General features: G+C 34.5%; 1 protein-coding gene across 4 annotated transcripts; it reads right to left on the bottom strand.

Moving 5' to 3' along the window:
• Positions 1-120: 120 nt before the first annotated feature.
• LOC113505817 lies at positions 121-17,038 on the bottom strand. 4 transcript variants are annotated; one of them, XM_026888653.1, is made up of 4 exons: positions 17,029-17,038; positions 1,936-2,147; positions 1,479-1,584; positions 121-1,344 (listed from the first exon to the last, which is right to left on the bottom strand). In XM_026888653.1, exons 2-4 carry the CDS (start codon positions 2,144-2,146, stop codon positions 873-875), a joined length of 789 nt encoding a protein of 262 aa, XP_026744454.1. In that variant the 5' UTR covers position 2,147; positions 17,029-17,038; the 3' UTR covers positions 121-872. The 4 variants fall into 4 exon arrangements, with proteins under 4 accessions (XP_026744454.1, XP_026744452.1, XP_026744455.1 ...); XM_026888651.1 differs by lacking the exon at positions 17,029-17,038 and adding an exon at positions 2,810-2,943 and having other exon boundaries at positions 1,936-2,150; XM_026888654.1 differs by lacking the exon at positions 17,029-17,038 and adding an exon at positions 2,810-2,943 and having other exon boundaries at positions 1,945-2,150.
• Positions 17,039-18,593: the final 1,555 nt, after the last annotated feature.

Raw genomic sequence — 18,593 nt, 5'->3', positions numbered from 1 at the left:
TCTATTCTCATTTAGCCGAGAGTTTATGCTTATTTTTTACTTAATTAAAGAAATATTAGCAAGTATTTGAGGTGACTGAAATGTTATAACTAATGTAGATTTTGTGAAGGAAAAAAACAGTAAATCATAAAATTTTATTGACACGTACAAAAATTCGTCATACATATTGATATAAAATAAAATCTTACAAGTTACACAGACACTAGCAATAGGATTAAAATAGACATTTAAATTACAATGTCACATTGTGCTATAAATGACTAGAAATTGTGACCATTTATGACTAGTTCTAGAGGCATAATAGCATTTACATTGCACAAGAAATTTAAATATAAAACTATTTTATTTACATCGAACAATTTCATTTCTACCGTTTACCGTTACAATTATGTTTGAATACACAGGATAACTTGACACCAATGCACTGTAAGCTTGGCTCTAACGCCAGTAGCTGCTAAATTATTTAAATTCAGCTACCTCTTTCGATAAGTTATACAAAAATAAAAGAGCGAATATTTGATTATTTACGTCGCATTATGATAATCTCTTACTACTCTTCGAGATAAAAAAAATAAGAGCTACAAAAATAATTAGGTGCAATTCTTTTCCAAATACTTAGCTACTATCGAAAGAAGTCCTGTTATTCTATTTGCTACATTTGTAAATGTCCAGATTATGTGATTTTATTAAAAGCGTCCTTCACAGTTTTGAGCAGATTTTAAACCATTTGATACATCACTCGTCCAAACTAATGTTGTGACAGGAGAGAGTGGTTCTCAAACGAGACGATCGATATTGGAGTTCTCGATTGATTGCCAGTCGTAATCGATATCGGTAGTGTCGGCGACGGAGAAGACCGCGCCAGTCTCGGTTCAGATGGCCGACTTGTCCGGGTTGTTGGCGTCGCTGACGCGGCGCGAGTGCGGCGGCCGGCGCAGCGTGCGCGGCTGCAGGTTGAGCGGCGGCAGGTTGGGGCGCTCGATCCTGGTCGGGGACGACACCAGGGGCCTGGCTCCCCTGCGGAGCGTCTCCATTCCATTCCGGAAGTACTCCTCCGTCCTGTCGCTGTAGCTTTCGATTAATGGTGCTGGGTCTTCGTATTCTACGTTGAAATGTCTGGTAATGGCGAGGTCTTCTGGTGGGCCGAGCTTGTATAGTGGGGGTTCGACGCATTCGTAGTGGTGGTCTTCTGTCTCGTCGTGAGGGTAGGTGTCAGCCACGAAGTGTCTTGTCCCGCGCGGAGTGAGTGCGGCCCACAACACACGGGAGTCCAGAGCTGCTCCACCGTATAACGCGTTCGAGCCGGATGCTTTGCCGGCGCCGCCCTTGCAACCACCTCGAGCCCTGTAAAACAGAATGTTAGACTTTAATATACCAGAGAAAGGCTTATTGAAATCCTTGTCTATAAAATAGGGAAACTAGATTGATAACCAATCAAATTAGTATTTTTGGCAAAGGATCAACTTGAAGTTACTCACTCTCTACATTTGAGCAGGAACAGAGCCAGTAGCGCAGCTATACAGAGCACGGCGATGCAGCAGGTGATCAGCACCAGGAACCAGGTGTCGTCGTTAGTGGCCGGCTCTGTAACATATTAATATATACTTTAAGATGTTTTTACAAAAAGTTTTTTCAAAGATGTATATCTGAATTATATTATACTTGCACTACATTTTGACGTCATTAAATTTTAAATATGCGAGGCAACCGAAAAACGGATAATCCTTTCTAAACTGCTCTTGCCAGAGTTTGATTTGTTAGAGTAGCCACTCTAAAACCTATTTGTACTAAGTACCCTAAGGATCTTGAAGTCTTCTTAAATATCCCCTTGTTACTAAAATAATACATCCAAACCGTATAGACTAATTCCCTGCCACACTTGGAAGTGTACTTCAAATTTCTACTAAAAAATTCTTCAGTTCAAAAACGACATACGTATCTCACCATGTCTGGGTAGCTCATGGTACTCCACGCCGGGGAACAGCGCGTTCTCCTCGTTGTTCCTGCTGGGGGGGCACTTGGAGGCGCGGCAGGGCGGCGTCAGGTTGGCGGCACTCGCCAGGAAGGCCGGCAGCGGCGGCGGCGGCATGTGCAGGATCGAGTCCGGAGGGGGGCCCAGCGAGAGACATTCTGCGCCGCATGACATCCTGCTGAAAGAAAGAGAATTGGGAGATGATGATGAGAGACGGGACCCAAAAACCTATACATAGATGTCTCCTAGGTGTTGCTGAGTTTCTGTTATTTTCAGAAGATTACTTATGAACATACAGGAATCTAAATTGCATCTTAATTTTAAAAATCTATAATTTATTTCTGGATGAAAATATTTTATTTTAAATGTAGAGTCGAATTCCGTTGTTACATCTTTACCTACCTAAAGATTGAAAATAAGTTAAAATGAATAAATAGAATGCTGTACAACACTTATTTATAATCGAGCTTTGAATTATGCATGACTGCCCTTATTTATTTCTTTGGTATCTTCATACTTAAGTATCTACCTACCAAGAACTAGACAAGAAAACCTTTACCTATGTATGCAAAGGGAAATTATCGACCGGAAAAATTTCTAGTTTCTGCCCAGTTGAAATAAAAAGAAAACAATACACAAATACAGTTATTGACAACATCCAAAAGCCTACTCACTGTTTACCTATTGATAACAACGATAAACTCATAAAAATTACACACAAACATTTTCACACAAAGAAAATGTTCACAATCTGTGAAAACTGATAATTTTCCTTTGAATATCAATGAAATACGATCTCTATTATAAACAAAACACAACAATAGCAAACAAACTCACTTTAGATCACTATTTATAGGATTTTCACACAAAACAGATGCACTTTACACCGTTCTCGAGTTACACTTGCTTAAAATTTGGTCCATTGGATGCAAGGCGCAGGCGCGACAACCTACCAAGAAAGCTACAAACGACCATTTACACTGTATAACGATGCTATGTATGATTTCCATTGCTGGCTTTGCAAAGATGGTGAAATAGCTATAGCGAACAAAGCCCTCGATGAATACTTAAGCAATACCTTTGTCCTACTGTTGACGTTAACACGTAGTAGCGTAATAAAGGGTACATTATTGATTTACGCAAGCGCGGGAAGGGATTTGCGACCCTCGAATTAAGGGTACTAGTTGAAAGCTCTAAATCGAAACATGTACTATATAGCTATCTCTCTCTTTCTTGCTGATTTTAACGCGGTAATGAGTAGTTCGCATTTTCGTGTTTTGATTTTATAAAAGTGCAAATTAGGTATGTTTTGTGGCTTAATTATTGGGAGTTACGAATTAATTATAACTTTAATTAAACGATTAAGTTAATTATATTACGGTAAAAGGTTAGATTTTGTATTGTAAAAAACAATGTACGATATACATTTCGGTCGGTAGCATTTCAATATTATTCAGTATTTATTTTCGAGAAAAATTATATTACCTAAATGTATTATGTAAGACACAATAAATACATTTTTGTGACTTCATTATACCTATTCGCCCAAGGAAATTAATTGCGAACTGCAAACGTAGTATAAACTTTTGTGTAGACGGGTATCGAACCCACGGCTTTACATAGCTTTAACGCAGTAGGAAAAATAAGTTTTAAAATATGTAAAACTTACAGCATTACTGTCTAATTCCCTATAGACACCCCTACATGTTTTGATGGGAAATATTACAATTCAAATACCAAAGGATTGCTCCCACGTTTGATAATACTTTGTCCATTTTAATAAATGCTTTTACAGGTTGTCAAATTGTCTATGAAGTGACGAGAAATAAGTTACTGAAATTCGATTCGATTAAAAATAAAATTCGATTTTGTGATGGATCAAATTTGAATCGATTTAAGGTTGAATATTTTTTTTTTAGTTTAAGAACGCTTTCCTAATTCGTGTTATTCAGAATCTAAATATATGACATGTTATTATTGTTATCGCTTAGCATTTTATCATGTTATTATCTCTCCTACGTTCAATGTAATATAAAGTTCCCTTCTAGTGAGATAGACACACGCTGATATTAATAATATAGTACACTCTACACGTGGAGAGAAAAAACTGCATTCGCACGCCCGACCTTCGGAGGTCACATACGGCGTAATGAAAAAGAGTTGATTAATTTATCTGCGAGCAAAGTTCATTTGGGTGTTTGTGTACTACAAGAAATTTTATTCATGTTTCAATAAAGAAAGTTACGAATATAATTTAGTTTGTGTAATTGCACTTTAACGTCATTTTCCTTCTCTTCTTCGATCTGGACGTTTCCCTGCTTTGGCATAGCGGTAACCTTATATCTATACTAATACATAAAGCTGAAGAGTTTGTTTGTTTGTTTGAACGCGCTAATCTCAGGAACTACTGGTTCAAATTGAAAAAATATTTTTGTATTGAATAGACCATTCATCGAAGTAGGTTTTAGGCTATATACCATCACGCTGCGACTAAATAATAGCGAAGGTACAATGGAAAATGTAGAAAAAACAGTGTAGGTATAAATCATAACTTATATCTTCTAACCACGCGGACGAATTCGCGGGCAACAGCTAGTTAAATAATACAGTAATTTAGATTTTGTATGCTACCTAAGTTTAAAGTTAAATATAAGGCTATTTGTTACTGCTTCCTCTCTCCTAAGATATTGCTGTGCCCGACAGGGTCCACAATGGTTCTGTATCATTATATTTTAAGACCTTGATGTACTTAATGGAACACAATAAATTAGTTTTTTCTTTTTATCTTTAATTATATTGAGTATTTAGTAAAGTCCGAAGTTTAACTTTCCCAAATTTCGAATCGGTTTTCACCTTTTTCTTAAGATAATATACGTGCGTAGCATGTGGTTTAAAAAAAAGTAGGTAGATTTTGCTTAAAGCATCGCACCAATTTGAAAAAAAACAAACACCCCGAACATCAAAACACCTTCATTATGCTTTTCAACGCAAAATAAAAACCGGATTCGAACCGGACAGTAAAAGCACAAATTACAGCATGATTGAATTAACTTCTGACTTATACTTGTTGAGTGTCAAGGTCAAACAATATGCGGCTTATTGAACTTTCTCGTTACTTAATATGGATGACACACAAGTTGTGTGGAAAAGAATCCTTAGTGAGTGAGTTCGCAAATTGATATGACGGGGTGGAAACGTGGAGGAGTTTAATACGTAGGAGTACCGCGTTCAGGGTCTACTAACATCGCTAAAAGTGTGAAGTTGAAGTTGTGGAAGAGAGATAACGCTCTACGTCATGTAGAGCGCTGTAACGCTTCCGATGACAGAGAGCTTTATAATATGTTTTAAGAGTTGATGGTAGGACCAGGAAATAAGTATTAAGTGGTATTTTATTGTTCTACATCTACAAGTATTATTAATTCGAAAGTTTAGGCGTGGGAAGGGGTGATCTTTTTGATCCCGTTAGAAACGACAAGAGATACAGATAATTGAAGGCTTTGACGGAACGTTATAAGGGTTTACATATTCTGTCTCTCAAAGTTTAAATCAGCCAGATACAAGAGGATACTGAATGTGTATATTTCATAATTTACGAAATTATGACAAATGCTTCGATATTCAAAAGGGCTTGAGCTGCAAACTAATCTTATCTTCTAATCTTAGTTATTTTTGTTTTAAGTAGCATCAAATTCATCATCATCACCCTAACATTTTCCCAACTCAGTCGAGATCGGCTTCCAGTCCGACTGGATGCAGCTAAGCTATGTTTAACAGAGCGAGCACCTATATGATCCCTTAACAAGTTGGAACAAATTATAATTATATGGATGATAAATAAACGAAAAAACCTTTCTTTCTTTAACCACCACAAGGAAATTTCTTGTTAATCAGAACCTTCTACATACTTACTTATTAGAATAATTGAATTGGGTTAGGTTACGAATGCGAGCGCACGGCGACTCCTAATTGTGTTATGTTCATTAGTACCTGCAAAACTGACTGACTTTGTGCTAGGAGAACACTCATCCATTTTACCACAGAACTAGATATCTGAGCTGAATATCACCTAGTGGTTTCTTAGGTTTACGCGAATGTTAGACACGGTCAGTCAGGCATGGTCATGGGCAGTCACCATGATACCTGCAAAGATTTCGAAACGTCGGGAACTAAAATCTAAAATAAAACCGCGATAAAATCCGTAAAAGTAGTTTCATGTCAATGAATATCACCTCTTAAAGTAGTGTTACTGCTTTTGAGTAGAATAGAATAGAATAAATAGCACTGTCAAGCTTCCAAAACTTCAAATTCAATAATACATATAACATTATTACTTAACAGGTGGCAGTATGCAGAATGTAGTAAAACCAATGAAATTATTCCTATTCAATTTCACAATGATAAACTCTACCAGTTTTGGGTGGGCCATTATCGAATAGCCAAATGGGTAAGAAAGAATGTTGATAAAAGTATAAATTCTTGATTTTTTTATTCAAAATGTCTAATAAAGTATGAACCGCCAAGATCGTTACGAGTTTCAATAAATCTTGCACTTAAGAGAAGTTAGTTTTCAAGATTAAGTAGTCCATTTATTTTAAATCTGAAAGAAAAGTGGGTATTGCTTCCACATTTAAACCGCAATTGTTCATCAAACTTGCCAAAATACCACGAACAGCCGGTGCCATCATAAATTTACCAAAATGAAAACAAACATTACATAAAGCGGGCCACCATGTTCTGACGTCAACAAGATGGCGCTTCCATTGATAACGGCGATGGCAGCGCGCGCCTGCCTCGCGCGTACTGCGCATGTGCCGAGTTATACAACCATTGATAGAGAGTGAAGCTATTTAGATCTGACGACGAGCTTTATGTACTACTTACGATTTTAAATGGGATCGGATATAAAATGGTCTGTATAACAATCAATAAACTTTGCTTAAACTTAAAAACCGAGACTTTGTAACTCTACCTACTTCGATAAAGGTGAAAATGTTGCGAAAAGTGAAAATTGGTACCTGTAATGACTTTCAAACTAAATTTTATCTCTTTATAACAATACTAATAACTACAAAAAATATTTAAAGTTATTATAACTTAGAAGTACCATAAGTAAATAAAATAAAAACGAATTAGAGGAAATTCATTACCTACTTAAGTACTTGATCTAAAAAGAAGTACCTGCCTTGCAGCAGCTTAAAAAAAAATGTTGTCATTTACATTTATCTACTAGTAGCGTCGTATATTATAAAAGAAGTTTCACAGTCCAACAGCAGCCTCTTTGCGGTCGGTCGGCGTGAAATGTTCGCTGTAGGCTGAATCAGATGCCGCCCTTGCCGTCGCCTGAACGGACGAGCGCTCGTGAACAAAGCCCGCGAACTTCACTTCAAATTCGTTCTACGAACTTGTACAGATTAATTATTTTGTTTTTGTTTTAATTCCTTGTTGTAAAGCAAAGTTTAAACTGTTTGAAACCTCTTTGGTGAACTTTGAAGATTTTGTGTCGAGTATTTGGTAAGTTTTGTATATTTAAGATAGTTTTGAAATAAAAGTTTTGTAACGGCTTCTATGTTTGAAAAGTTTATAAGTTATTATTAAATTTAATTAATGAATAATTCAGTTTAGATTTCGATTCGATTTTTAGGTGCTCATTATAGATAAATAAAATAAATATAAGAAAATACTAGGTATTTCCCGATGCACGGTACCTATTTATAGAATTATTACATGATTTTTTAACTACTCACAAAAGTTTTTGGTACTTTGTACCATCGATTTTATGGTCTACAGCGCGTAACAAATTGCTACGCTTTAAAAGCTACGCGCTACGTATTTTTCGTAGCGACGGAGTTTAAATTAGCGTAGCAACGTTTTAACGCTAAAAATATAAAGTAATTTATAGACTGTAGAATGTTTTCGGACATTTTACGTTCAATTTTTAGCCAATAATTTGCATGTTCTACGTTTTTAAATAATTTTTAAACCGGTTAGCATTAATTTAGTTTCTACCCGCGTTTTTTCTTAGGAAGGGTAAAAATGAATAATTCCTTCCTCTCTGTGTTAAAATAGATTAAGATTAATGAACACGTTAAACGTTTCTTTGTAAGGCACGTTGTAATATGAACGATGATGGCTGCTTTCAACCCTAATCGATTCTGTCATTATAATAGCTACACGTTACGGCAAATAGATGACTGCCATTACACAACGATAAGGCTGGAAAGAATATTGCGTGACATTTCTTTTTCGTTATTTGAAGTTTTGAATTTCGAATTTCGAGTTGGACCGTTATGTTGATAGTGTAAATCGTTAAACAGTTTTTGTACTATTATCATTGTGTTTTATGAAATCTGTTTTAAATGTCCGACGACAAAAGTTACTTTTGATGAAGGGAAGGTTTTATCTTCACTTTTAATCATTTTTTCCCGAATGCTGTTGATTTTGAGTTTGGGCAGGGATTCGGTTGCGATTAATTTTGATTCCCAACGGCGATTTTTCAACGTTTTTGTAGGTGTTGTGGCTCTGAATTTCTTCTCATTAATTTCCTTTATCTTGATTTGACTGATGATTTGTAAAGATTGTTTACCGTTTAGGGGCTTTAAAGATCAGTTCAGCTGCAAAAGCCTGCATCCAGACTTACTACAAAGTTCTGTATATTATTCTGTACATTCTTTTTTAATTTTATAATTTTTTTATTTCTACCTGCGCTTTCTACAGCTACCACCAAAGTTAGGTAACGGTAAAACGGGGTGAATAGAGTTTCAAGGGGTGAATAGAGAATAGTGTTTTTTAGGGGGTTACATGAATATTTTCTTACATTAAAATGCTTAGACACAGTTACTTAATGAAATACTTGTGAGTTTGCGTATAATCTTTATGTTTTGTCTAGTTAAACGTCCAAATTTTAATAAAAACTCTGTTTCTATCCACCCCAAAAAACCCTCTATTCACCCCGTTTTACGGTAGCTACAATTCAACTAAATGTTATTTTAAAAGAACATACACATTTTCTACATAGTTTTGCAGCCGTCAGATCACTTATAAATTTATTTTGTTTATTTATTTAAACTTTCATGTACAATCATGTTTAGCTGTCAAATACATAAATTGTAACACCATATATATCAGATGTAGCAAGTGGCTTGTTAAATTGAACGTTGTGCGTAGTCTCGGCAACACCTTTGCTTAAACACCGTAGTAATACAATTAGGATTAGTCGGGCCTTTGAGGTAAATTGACGGTGTAATATGATTTGCGTCCCTTACAATGTTGACCGAGACCTTTACGATACGTTTTGGTGTTATTTTAATTGATTTAGATGAAGTTTGTAAAACATGTCTAAGTCTGACATGGTTGAACTTTTATACTATTTCCACGACTTTCAATGAAAAAGGAGGTTTTACTCAATTCGTCTTTTTTCTCTGTTTGTTACCTCAGGACTTCGGACTGGACTGGGCTGAATTGGGCTGGACTGGTTGGACTGGACTTAAATATTCATATTATTTATTTGCATTCCACAATGTTTACACAGATGTTACAAAACGGGTTATTTCTTTTATCATTTAACGTGAAATAGCTGTAATTTGGTCTCATGAATTATATCAAGTTTATCTCTGAAGATTTTTTTATAATCTTGGAGTACCTCATCAAAGAACAAAGAACAAGAAGTAAAAAAATAACATAATAAAATTGTAATTAATTTAAATTGCAATTTGTAGCTGCAGATATCACTTTCAACTATTTTCATAACAGCTGTCTATTAAATTAACTCAATATTTAGTCACTTGAGATAATATACATGAAGTGGAAGCGAGTTAAGTTCGGCAAAACATGGAGTGTCATTTGCAATGCTAAGCGGTGCCCGACGCTCGCATTAATGACGATTCAATTTTAATTGAATTAATTCGGCCGTTAAAATAAAACTTCATGTATAAAGGACTTTATCGATCATGTTTTGTTTGTTTTAATGATTTAGTTAGGATGAAATAAATATAATGGTGACAGATAAAGGAAAAAAAAAGTAAGCTACGGGTTGCACTCCGGGAGTGCCGGCAGAAGAGAAAACTTTTATTTTTCGCTTTCGATGCAGTATTGCGCTAAGGAATTTTTCGTCTTACGAATTTTCGACCAGATTACGTGTCCTGACGCGAGTTTAACAGATTTTACTCATTACAAAAAAAGTAAAAAACTCCATTACTTAAAGAGAGGATTATGACCAAATAGGTTAGGATACCTATTCGTGGTATTTAAAGGAGCAATTCTATGTAAAGTTATCCGACTCTAGTCATATCTACGAGTATAAGAAATTAAGAGAGGTGGATTCAGCATTGCTTTTAAGAAGTGAAGGGGTTGGATTTTAGTTTTACAGTTTAAGCCCTTCAAATTCAAGATTGTTGAGAAATCGTAGGAAATTCATCTTCATTTTTAATTATTTTGGATTCGCATAACAATATACACACTAAACTTTATTAAATACATGATAGTTTTCAAATTGAAAATATTATTTTACATTAGTTATTTGCTTAATTTAGATGTATAATTGTACATGCACTTATTGTTTTGTATTTTCAAAGTAACTTGTAAGTATTCTCTCTAATTAAGAACGTTAATTAACGTTTGTGCTTACTGTAAATACAGTATAAGAAACTTGAAAGACTTTGCAAAGATACAAAGTTTTAGCGAACTATACAAAGATCTGTCTTAAAAGACAAAAGGTCGCCATCATGCAAATTAATACGATCGATCCTATTACACTAAAGAAACGAGTTCTTAGAACAAAAAGTTTTTATGAAAAAAAGGCTGAGAAGTTTTGATATTTGCTCGTAAGTTTTGTTTAATTAGATTTTGAAATTTTCTTTTTAAGATTTTTAGTTTTGGATAATAGAATTTGTTATAGTGAGAGAATAAAGTTAGTAAGAAGGCTTTTCTTTTGCAGTATGGCAGAAAAAGTTTGAAAATGAATATACTGTTTTTAGGGTTGTTTGATTTCATTATTTAGTGTCGAGGTATATAGTTGTTAGTGTTAACTAAAGTTTATAATAAAAAGGACCTTATAAATAAACCGATTTACTCAGAACTGATGGTTTTAGTAAAACTCAAACTTACGTGATATTGGTTTGACTAATGTAGTCCTAATAAGTTAAATTGTCTTCTTAAACTTTACATTTATAATTTAAACAAATCCTGTACGAATAAATTCAAGACACATGCACAAGACACTCATATTCAGAACAAGCATGCGTGGATCACACAAGAGCTTATACAAAGCGCGGACCGAATTCGCGACAATTCGCACACAGTGGGTTTGACGTGGTGACCTCAACCACTCAGCTATCTGTACAGTCGAAGTCTCATTTGAAGATCAAACGAGTCCGTATAGCACCACAAGTATTCAATTTAGCTCATACTATCCTTCATAGCCTTCCGATATCCATTATGACCTACATATTACGTAGAGATTGTAATTATATTGAAAATAGAGTCCTGTGGCCACTACACAAGGCTGTAATTACGTTTATATTTAGATAGTAACTCGGGTATAGTTCTGAAGGCGAACCGGGTTAATTAATCGCAGACTTAAAATTACAATGGAGGGTTTTCGGTTGCCTTAGTGGGGTCAAATCACTGTTGTGTAGTGATCGTGTTTGAAATGATTGTATGTTAGTAACTTGGTTATTTATGTAGTGTGAGTTAATATTTGTGTAAAAAAATGTTCGAGTGTGGGTCTGGTTAGGGGCTATGAGGGTTCCATAAAAAGTATATTTGCAGAAAACATTTTTTTTTATAAAAAATCGAAGGCACAAACAATACATAGCATACAATAGCATGTTAAAATTTTACGTTTTCATTGAATTACAGCCTTATTACTGAGAAACATCAGAGCCTTATAATTACGGTTCCAGTTTTACCTTTTTGGATACGATAGAATGCTATACTGGAAAAACTATAGCATTCGATTTACCATTTTTTAATGCCGGTAACACACTGTTATTCTGGGATCTGTTATTTAATTCTTTGCCTATTATACGATCAAAACAACTAGAAAATCTTTTTCAAATTCTTAAATACGCATCATAAAAAATAAAATGTATTCTTCTCAGCCGCTGTTTAGAGAGCAAGTAACACACAAACCTCGATATAACCATAACAGTTATTATATAAAGTTTGTTAAAGGCAACCTCTATAATCCCAGTCTTCTGATTCAGTCAACTGAATATCGTTCACTTACTTTAGTCCTTTAAAGAAAGATTTAAAAACTATTTTTTAAAACCATTACTCTCTTACTCGACAAAAATCAACGTTAATATTTTGACAGATAGACAGCTAATTAATCAATTTTCAAAGATCTTGTCGTTTTTCTTTTTAACTGAAATAAGGCTGAAAAAGGCTTTGACTGTGCCTTTTCTTGTAATCACGAACTGGACGAAAACAGCATGATATTAATAAATAAAGATAAAACATTGATTGACGTATTATGGTACGTTTTCACAAAATAAAATATCTTTATCTTTAACCATAACACGTGAAATAAGTTGCATTTTTCGTTCTAAAGATCCGTCAGTTTAATTAAAGTATGATTTTATATAAATTCTTATTTAGTTGCGGCTAAAGGTTTCTTAACTTTGAAAATGTATACAAGGTAAGCCTCCACATTTAATATTTTATTTATAAAAGTTACTATTTCAGTAGGAGGGGAAGTAACATGGAATTTGATGTTTCTCAAAGGTCAGTTGTGATGAAATGTCATTTTGTCATAATTCGTAAGAAATTAATGTGGGAGTTACACGAACAGTAATATATTTCAGACGGAACTTGTAAAACCATCTTTTTTTTAAGATTTTTTTTTGGTAATGTTTTCAATTTATTCTTGGATACCTTTGGGTTGCGATTGGCTGGAGAGAGCGATATTACCAAGGAATAACATAAGTGGGATGAGAATAGAAGTAACTCTAGCCTACAGAATCAAAATAGCGAGAGATTGGTTGCTGACGGTGAATACTTCCTTAGGAATCGTAAGGGGTAATGATAAAGAGGATATTATCGCATAATTGTATACTGTTATTGATATATTGAGCTTGTTTACTCGAAGTGTACACTGACCACACGCAACCAAATGATAAAAGATTGCTTTAGAATCAAGACTTAAGAAAAGTGTCATAAATAGCCGTAGCGACTTGTTCAAGAGATTTCGTTTTACATAAGTGGCCTACATGTACTACACATTGTACTCCACATACGTAGGCTCTGTATAAAGTATATGTTAATTACTCTGGTAACAGTTTAATGGTCGCCCACTCGCAGCCTGCATTTGACCGGCCTCATCACAAACCCTGTTACCCTGAAACTGCCACGCGCAAAACAGACGAGTTTTAGACGCGTTGCATTATTTCGTGGAAACATAAGGCGAAAGGAGTTTTTATAGCTAATGTAGCTATTGTTTGTGATAATTGAACTGAATAACGACTGCTATTGTGTCGTTTGAAAGGATTTTGTGGTTCAAAGTATGATTATTGGATTAACTATTTTATGTAAATCTAGCTGCAGCCCTTTTTATTTTTAATATAAATCTTTTATCGGTAATATAAAACTTTCTTAGGCACTATATAATAGTTAGATACCTATACATAAGTATACGGTAAATATGGAGTGTAGCACTGCATCCATTAGAGATATGGACCCTAACCAAAAGTTGGCGGCGCGTGGAAAAAATATCATGAACTGAAAATTATATAGTTTCTAATGACTTAATAATATAGAGAAAAGGAGAAATAATGTGATAGGTCACCTAATGAGCCATGACTTGTTTGTTACTGGCTGTTAATGGTGACGTCATTCATGTCACTATTGTAGCGCCACGCTGTATTATAGAAAGAGAGATAGAAACTCGAAATAAAATGCAGAAGAGGAAATTAAGAAAAGATTTTACGGGATAGGGAAAGATGAAAAACTCTACACCCCCACGTGCTCAGTACGTAAATTGTATGATGATTTTTACGGCTATCCTTAGGCAATCGATGATTAATGAAACTTAGATTTGGTGCGGCAATGCTAATGTACCATTTTCTATGTTTGTTACATCTTAAAATATGAGAAAGCGCTCGTGGCTAAGCTATAACTGCGCAAGTAGATCGATCACAAGTTAGTCCCCAACATAGCTAGGATGATGAATATCTTTTGAATATATTTTTGTTCCTGTTAATGTTCAGTGGCGAGCCCTCAATACGGGTATAAAAACAAGGTACAAAAAATAGGACAAAAAGTTTATTCTATCTGAAAAAACTGAACTTAAATGTATTCTGAAATCATTCTGACAGTGATTACGGTTAATCCTGTTACCGACGTTATAACTCCAGACTGACAACATCCAAAAACGGAATATTTTTTACTCAATATTCAGTATACCTACAAATCTGGACCAAGGATCGAAATAATGAATATTACATGAAGTTTACGCATGTGTTTCGCACTTCATTGCGTTATGAGTATGACGTGGTGTAGACAGATAATGAATCACGCAAGTAATGGAAAGCGATGTGATGTGAATATCGTTCAAGGGATATTAAAATAATGCAGGATACGTTCTGATTGATGTTCAATCGATATATATTAATTGCTTTTTTTTTCGAAGAAATATCAGTCAAAATCGATCATTGCTTTTTGGACTCAAAATGGGAGTAAACTGAATTATCAAAAAGAGAACCTGTCGAATACGAGCCGAATCCGGGACAACATGAGAGATAGAAAATGTATAAATAGGCTGAAGGAAAAAAAAGAGTTTATAAGATACAACCTATTAACATACGGACGGACTGACAACGATCTCACGGTAATATTATTTCGTTTTACCATCAACCGTTGCATTTGACCAATTTCTAGTATCATTAGAGCTACTTCTACAAAGACACCAAATACATTGTGCCAACAAGTTAATTATAAACATCTGTAGTTTTCCTTAGTCGTGTACGTGCCTGTTCCCTCTCTCCATATTTCATGAGCACTACATAACTCTCGCTAATTGGTTGCTGCATAACAACTGGATGTATGTATGTATGTCACTACACTCTCATTTAAGAGCTTTGTCCTTGCCACTCAGCCCACCCAGGGCACCCGCTGTGACAGACTTAATACTTTGAGTTAAACTTATTGTGTTATACTATTTTTGTATAGTTGAGGTTATATTATTTTACTTGTTGATAAAAGAAACTTAAATTTATTTGCCATCCGCAAATAAAAGTGTGACCGTAACAATCAATGCTTAACCGCGATTATCATTTTTGTTTGGCCTTAGCTTAAAATATTTTTCATTGAAATAGGCAAAACTACAGACATTGAAAGGTTTCGACGAATCACAGTTAACTTTTCAGGGATTCAGAAAAACGAATAAACAATAACACTTTTACACTAAATGCCGTAAACTTAATAAAAAAATCACCCATAGTTAGTTACCTAATCTAAAACTAAAAGCGAACTCCTAAACAAAATCTCAAGAGCACATAAAAATCTCTTAAACTTTATCTATTTGTAAAAGAGATGAGCTTCGTAACCAGCAAGTCACTAGTGTCAATTAAAACCAAAAACTAATTACCGTGCGTTCGCTGGGGATTTTTGTTGTGGAAAACCCGCGTCGAGAGGGTTATACTTGACGCGTTTGTAAGTGACTTGCAAATAAAAAGAGCGCTTCAATGTGGAGATTATTTCCAGTGAGGATTTTTAAAATGTATTTTTTACTGTTCGCTAGTGTTTGATTAAAATGTAGAGCGTAGTCAGTATGTACTATGTTATTAGGTGCTTATAAGAGGATTAAAGTTTCTTTATTTCCATATTAGAGAATAGCATATATCAACTAGCTGTCCAAGCAAACGTTGTTTTTTCATACAAATTAGTTCTGAGGAATAAAAAAATAGGGCTATGATATGGTCCTATTCTCAGACCTACCCAATTTGCCAACAATATTTCATGAGAATTGGTCGAACCGTTTCGGAGAATTTTATATAATAGAGAAAAAATAATATACATACGTCTGTAAGAACTAATAAAATATGAACATACAGATGTCTGTACTCATAGTGCCAGATGTATTTTTACTAACAGTAGCAAAATTAAAAAAATAGAACCTCAACCTCCTTCAAATGAAAGATCCTAAGTACAAACCTGACGTACAGTCACGATCATAAACTAGATTACCAATAAATTGAAATATCTCACGAATTACATTATAATGTCATCTGGAGGATCCTGTTTCGCGATAATTCCAAGTAGGTATTCGCGTGTTCGGTATTCGCGATCTTCGGCTCAAAGGGTAAACATACCGAACTGTTGCTTCGGAAACCGCGTTATTATAGACTATGTAACTAGTCTTGTGGAACTTTATCGAAGGATTGTTGTTGATAGTTGTGACGTCATACTTACATACATACAACCTATGTAGAAACATAAAGTTCAGAATAGATAATGATATGCAAGTAGTTTGGTTTCGGCAAACTTATTATGTGCGACTTGTCTCGAGTTCGACCCCCACGTAAGACAAACGTTTATGTGATCCACAAATGCTAGTTCTGAGTCTGGGTCTTTAGAGTGGGATTTGAGTGTTTGTAAAACCTTCCGCGATAAAAATGTAAAATAAGTTGATTCAGGAGTGTTTTTTTAAGAAAAATGTACAAAAAACAAAAACATATGTAGAGTTGGCATGAAATTTTCTGCAGTCAAATCGTCTAATTTTGCTATTTTATTGTCGACTTAGCACTATTTAGAAATTGTTAAGTGTTTACTGTCTGACTGTCTGCAGTCCTTTACCTTGTCCTTAAATATTTAATCAGTATTGACTTATCAAAGGATGTGTGCAAAGGTCTACCACCACTTTCACTCACTCGACACCATTGCTGTGGAAGCGTGACAACGTAATATATTCCGTAGAGTAACATCTCTCTCTCTCTCTCTCTTGTACTAAACACCTATCAAACGACACAGGTTATCGACTAAACTACGGCCAATCAACTGTACAAGGTCAGTCTAAATCCGAAAACAAATATCTCCCCTAACTTTATAAAGAGGTTACATACCTCCAACCTTCGCTTCAATGTGTTCACACTGTGTATTTGTATAAAGTTTACCTGTCCGAAAGCTTTGTTCGGAAACGTTCGGCTGTCATCGGCAAACATCGGGCCGGTAACTTGATATACCTGTCAAAACAATATGTGAATGTTTTCATGTCGTACTAAATATTTTATTATGACTAAGAGAGAATTTTTCATTCATCAATCAGTTAACTTTTATCTGAGGAATAAATATAACCGTTTGACATATTTTCTATATAAAAGCTGTCAAAATGTCAAACATATTCGTCAAATAAAAGTTATCAGGCGATTGAAAATTTGGCCCTTAATTATTTTACTGATGCAATGATGGTATGAATAAATAAGTTTTAAACTGAAATCAAAAACAAGAAAATGATGCAGTAAAGAAATACAAATGTAAATTCGTTCTTAATTATTCGTATCGTTAAACAAAATGTCTTGTAATTTGCCTATGATTAAAATAAAATAGGTCCATTGTAAAAAGTTTTCGGTATTAACATACAGAGTGTAATCAATGCATCTGCAAATAAAAACATAATACAGCTCTCCGAGTTTTATAAAGCTTCATAAACACGGTCGACCCTGTGTAAAGGACTGGCACAAAATTAAAAAAGTTTTAAGCGATATTTGCTTTATTTTTTTTGTCTTTCTGTTTATTTATTTTTTTCGTTGTCATATCAACATTTTAGATACTTAAATAGTCAGTCAGCTATGTTCTTCAAGTTTGTATAGAACTTCCATTTATGAATTAATGGAAGGTTTTAATTTGAATTTATTTTAAGGCATAGTTGCTTTTCATTTCTTTATCATTGACGTTTTCAATTTGTTTGGGTATCCGTTTCTATAATATAAATACAATAAATTATCGAATTCCTAATGTGCCATACCATCTTTTAAATTAAAATTTTACATTTGTACCCCATAAATGGTAGAATACAAGGACGTCTTATCATATTGTAACCTACATTCAAATAAATATATCTTTATTGCTCTCTTTTTAAAAAAGGTATGATCAAATAGGCCAGCCTCGTAACCATGGTAAAATGAAATAAAACAAGTGCACAGGTTCAAAACGTTTTCCACGAAGCTGGTAAAGGAGTATAATATCTATATTTTACACGTAACCTCTGCCTTTGATCGTCAGTAACCCAATTACTGGAAACCGATACCGTAAGGTTACCGTTGTCATGTGTGAGCCGTTATCATGGCAATTTCTTTCCTTTTACCAAGAAAACTGATTCTATGGTAATGCTACGATGACACTTCGAACATACATTTTAAAACGTCATTATTAATGTCAACGTGACAGATTTTTGACCTACTAACGAGGTTGAAATATGGGTTTTTGCTTGTATAAATATTAATATATGAAAACATAGCTGAGACCATCATATTATGTTTGTAATGCACAATCATGTTATAAAACTAACATCATCATCATCCCATATTCGTCCACTGCTGGACATAGGCTTCCCCAATTGCACGCCATCGAGATCAAATTATAACCTTTTATCTTGGTGATCCATTTTTCCCAAATAAAAAAGAATGGC

The sequence above is a fragment of the Trichoplusia ni genome, chromosome 27, assembly GCF_003590095.1.
Source record: "Trichoplusia ni isolate ovarian cell line Hi5 chromosome 27, tn1, whole genome shotgun sequence".
Classification (NCBI taxonomy): Eukaryota; Metazoa; Arthropoda; class Insecta; order Lepidoptera; family Noctuidae; genus Trichoplusia; species Trichoplusia ni.
This window is presented reverse-complemented; position numbering and strand designations above follow the sequence as displayed.

Bases quoted from the DNA above. Each gene is read 5' to 3' on its own strand.
- LOC113505817 (XM_026888653.1), bottom strand. From the start codon at position 2,146: ATGTCATGCGGCGCAGAATGTCTCTCGCTGGGCCCCCCTCCGGACTCG. The intron at 1,585-1,935 runs GTATGTCGTTTT...AATATGTTACAG, and splicing joins ACCCAGACATGGTGAGATAC to AGCCGGCCACTAACGACGAC. The intron at 1,345-1,478 runs GTGAGTAACTTC...TCTGTTTTACAG, and splicing joins TTCCTGCTCAAATGTAGAGA to GGCTCGAGGTGGTTGCAAGG.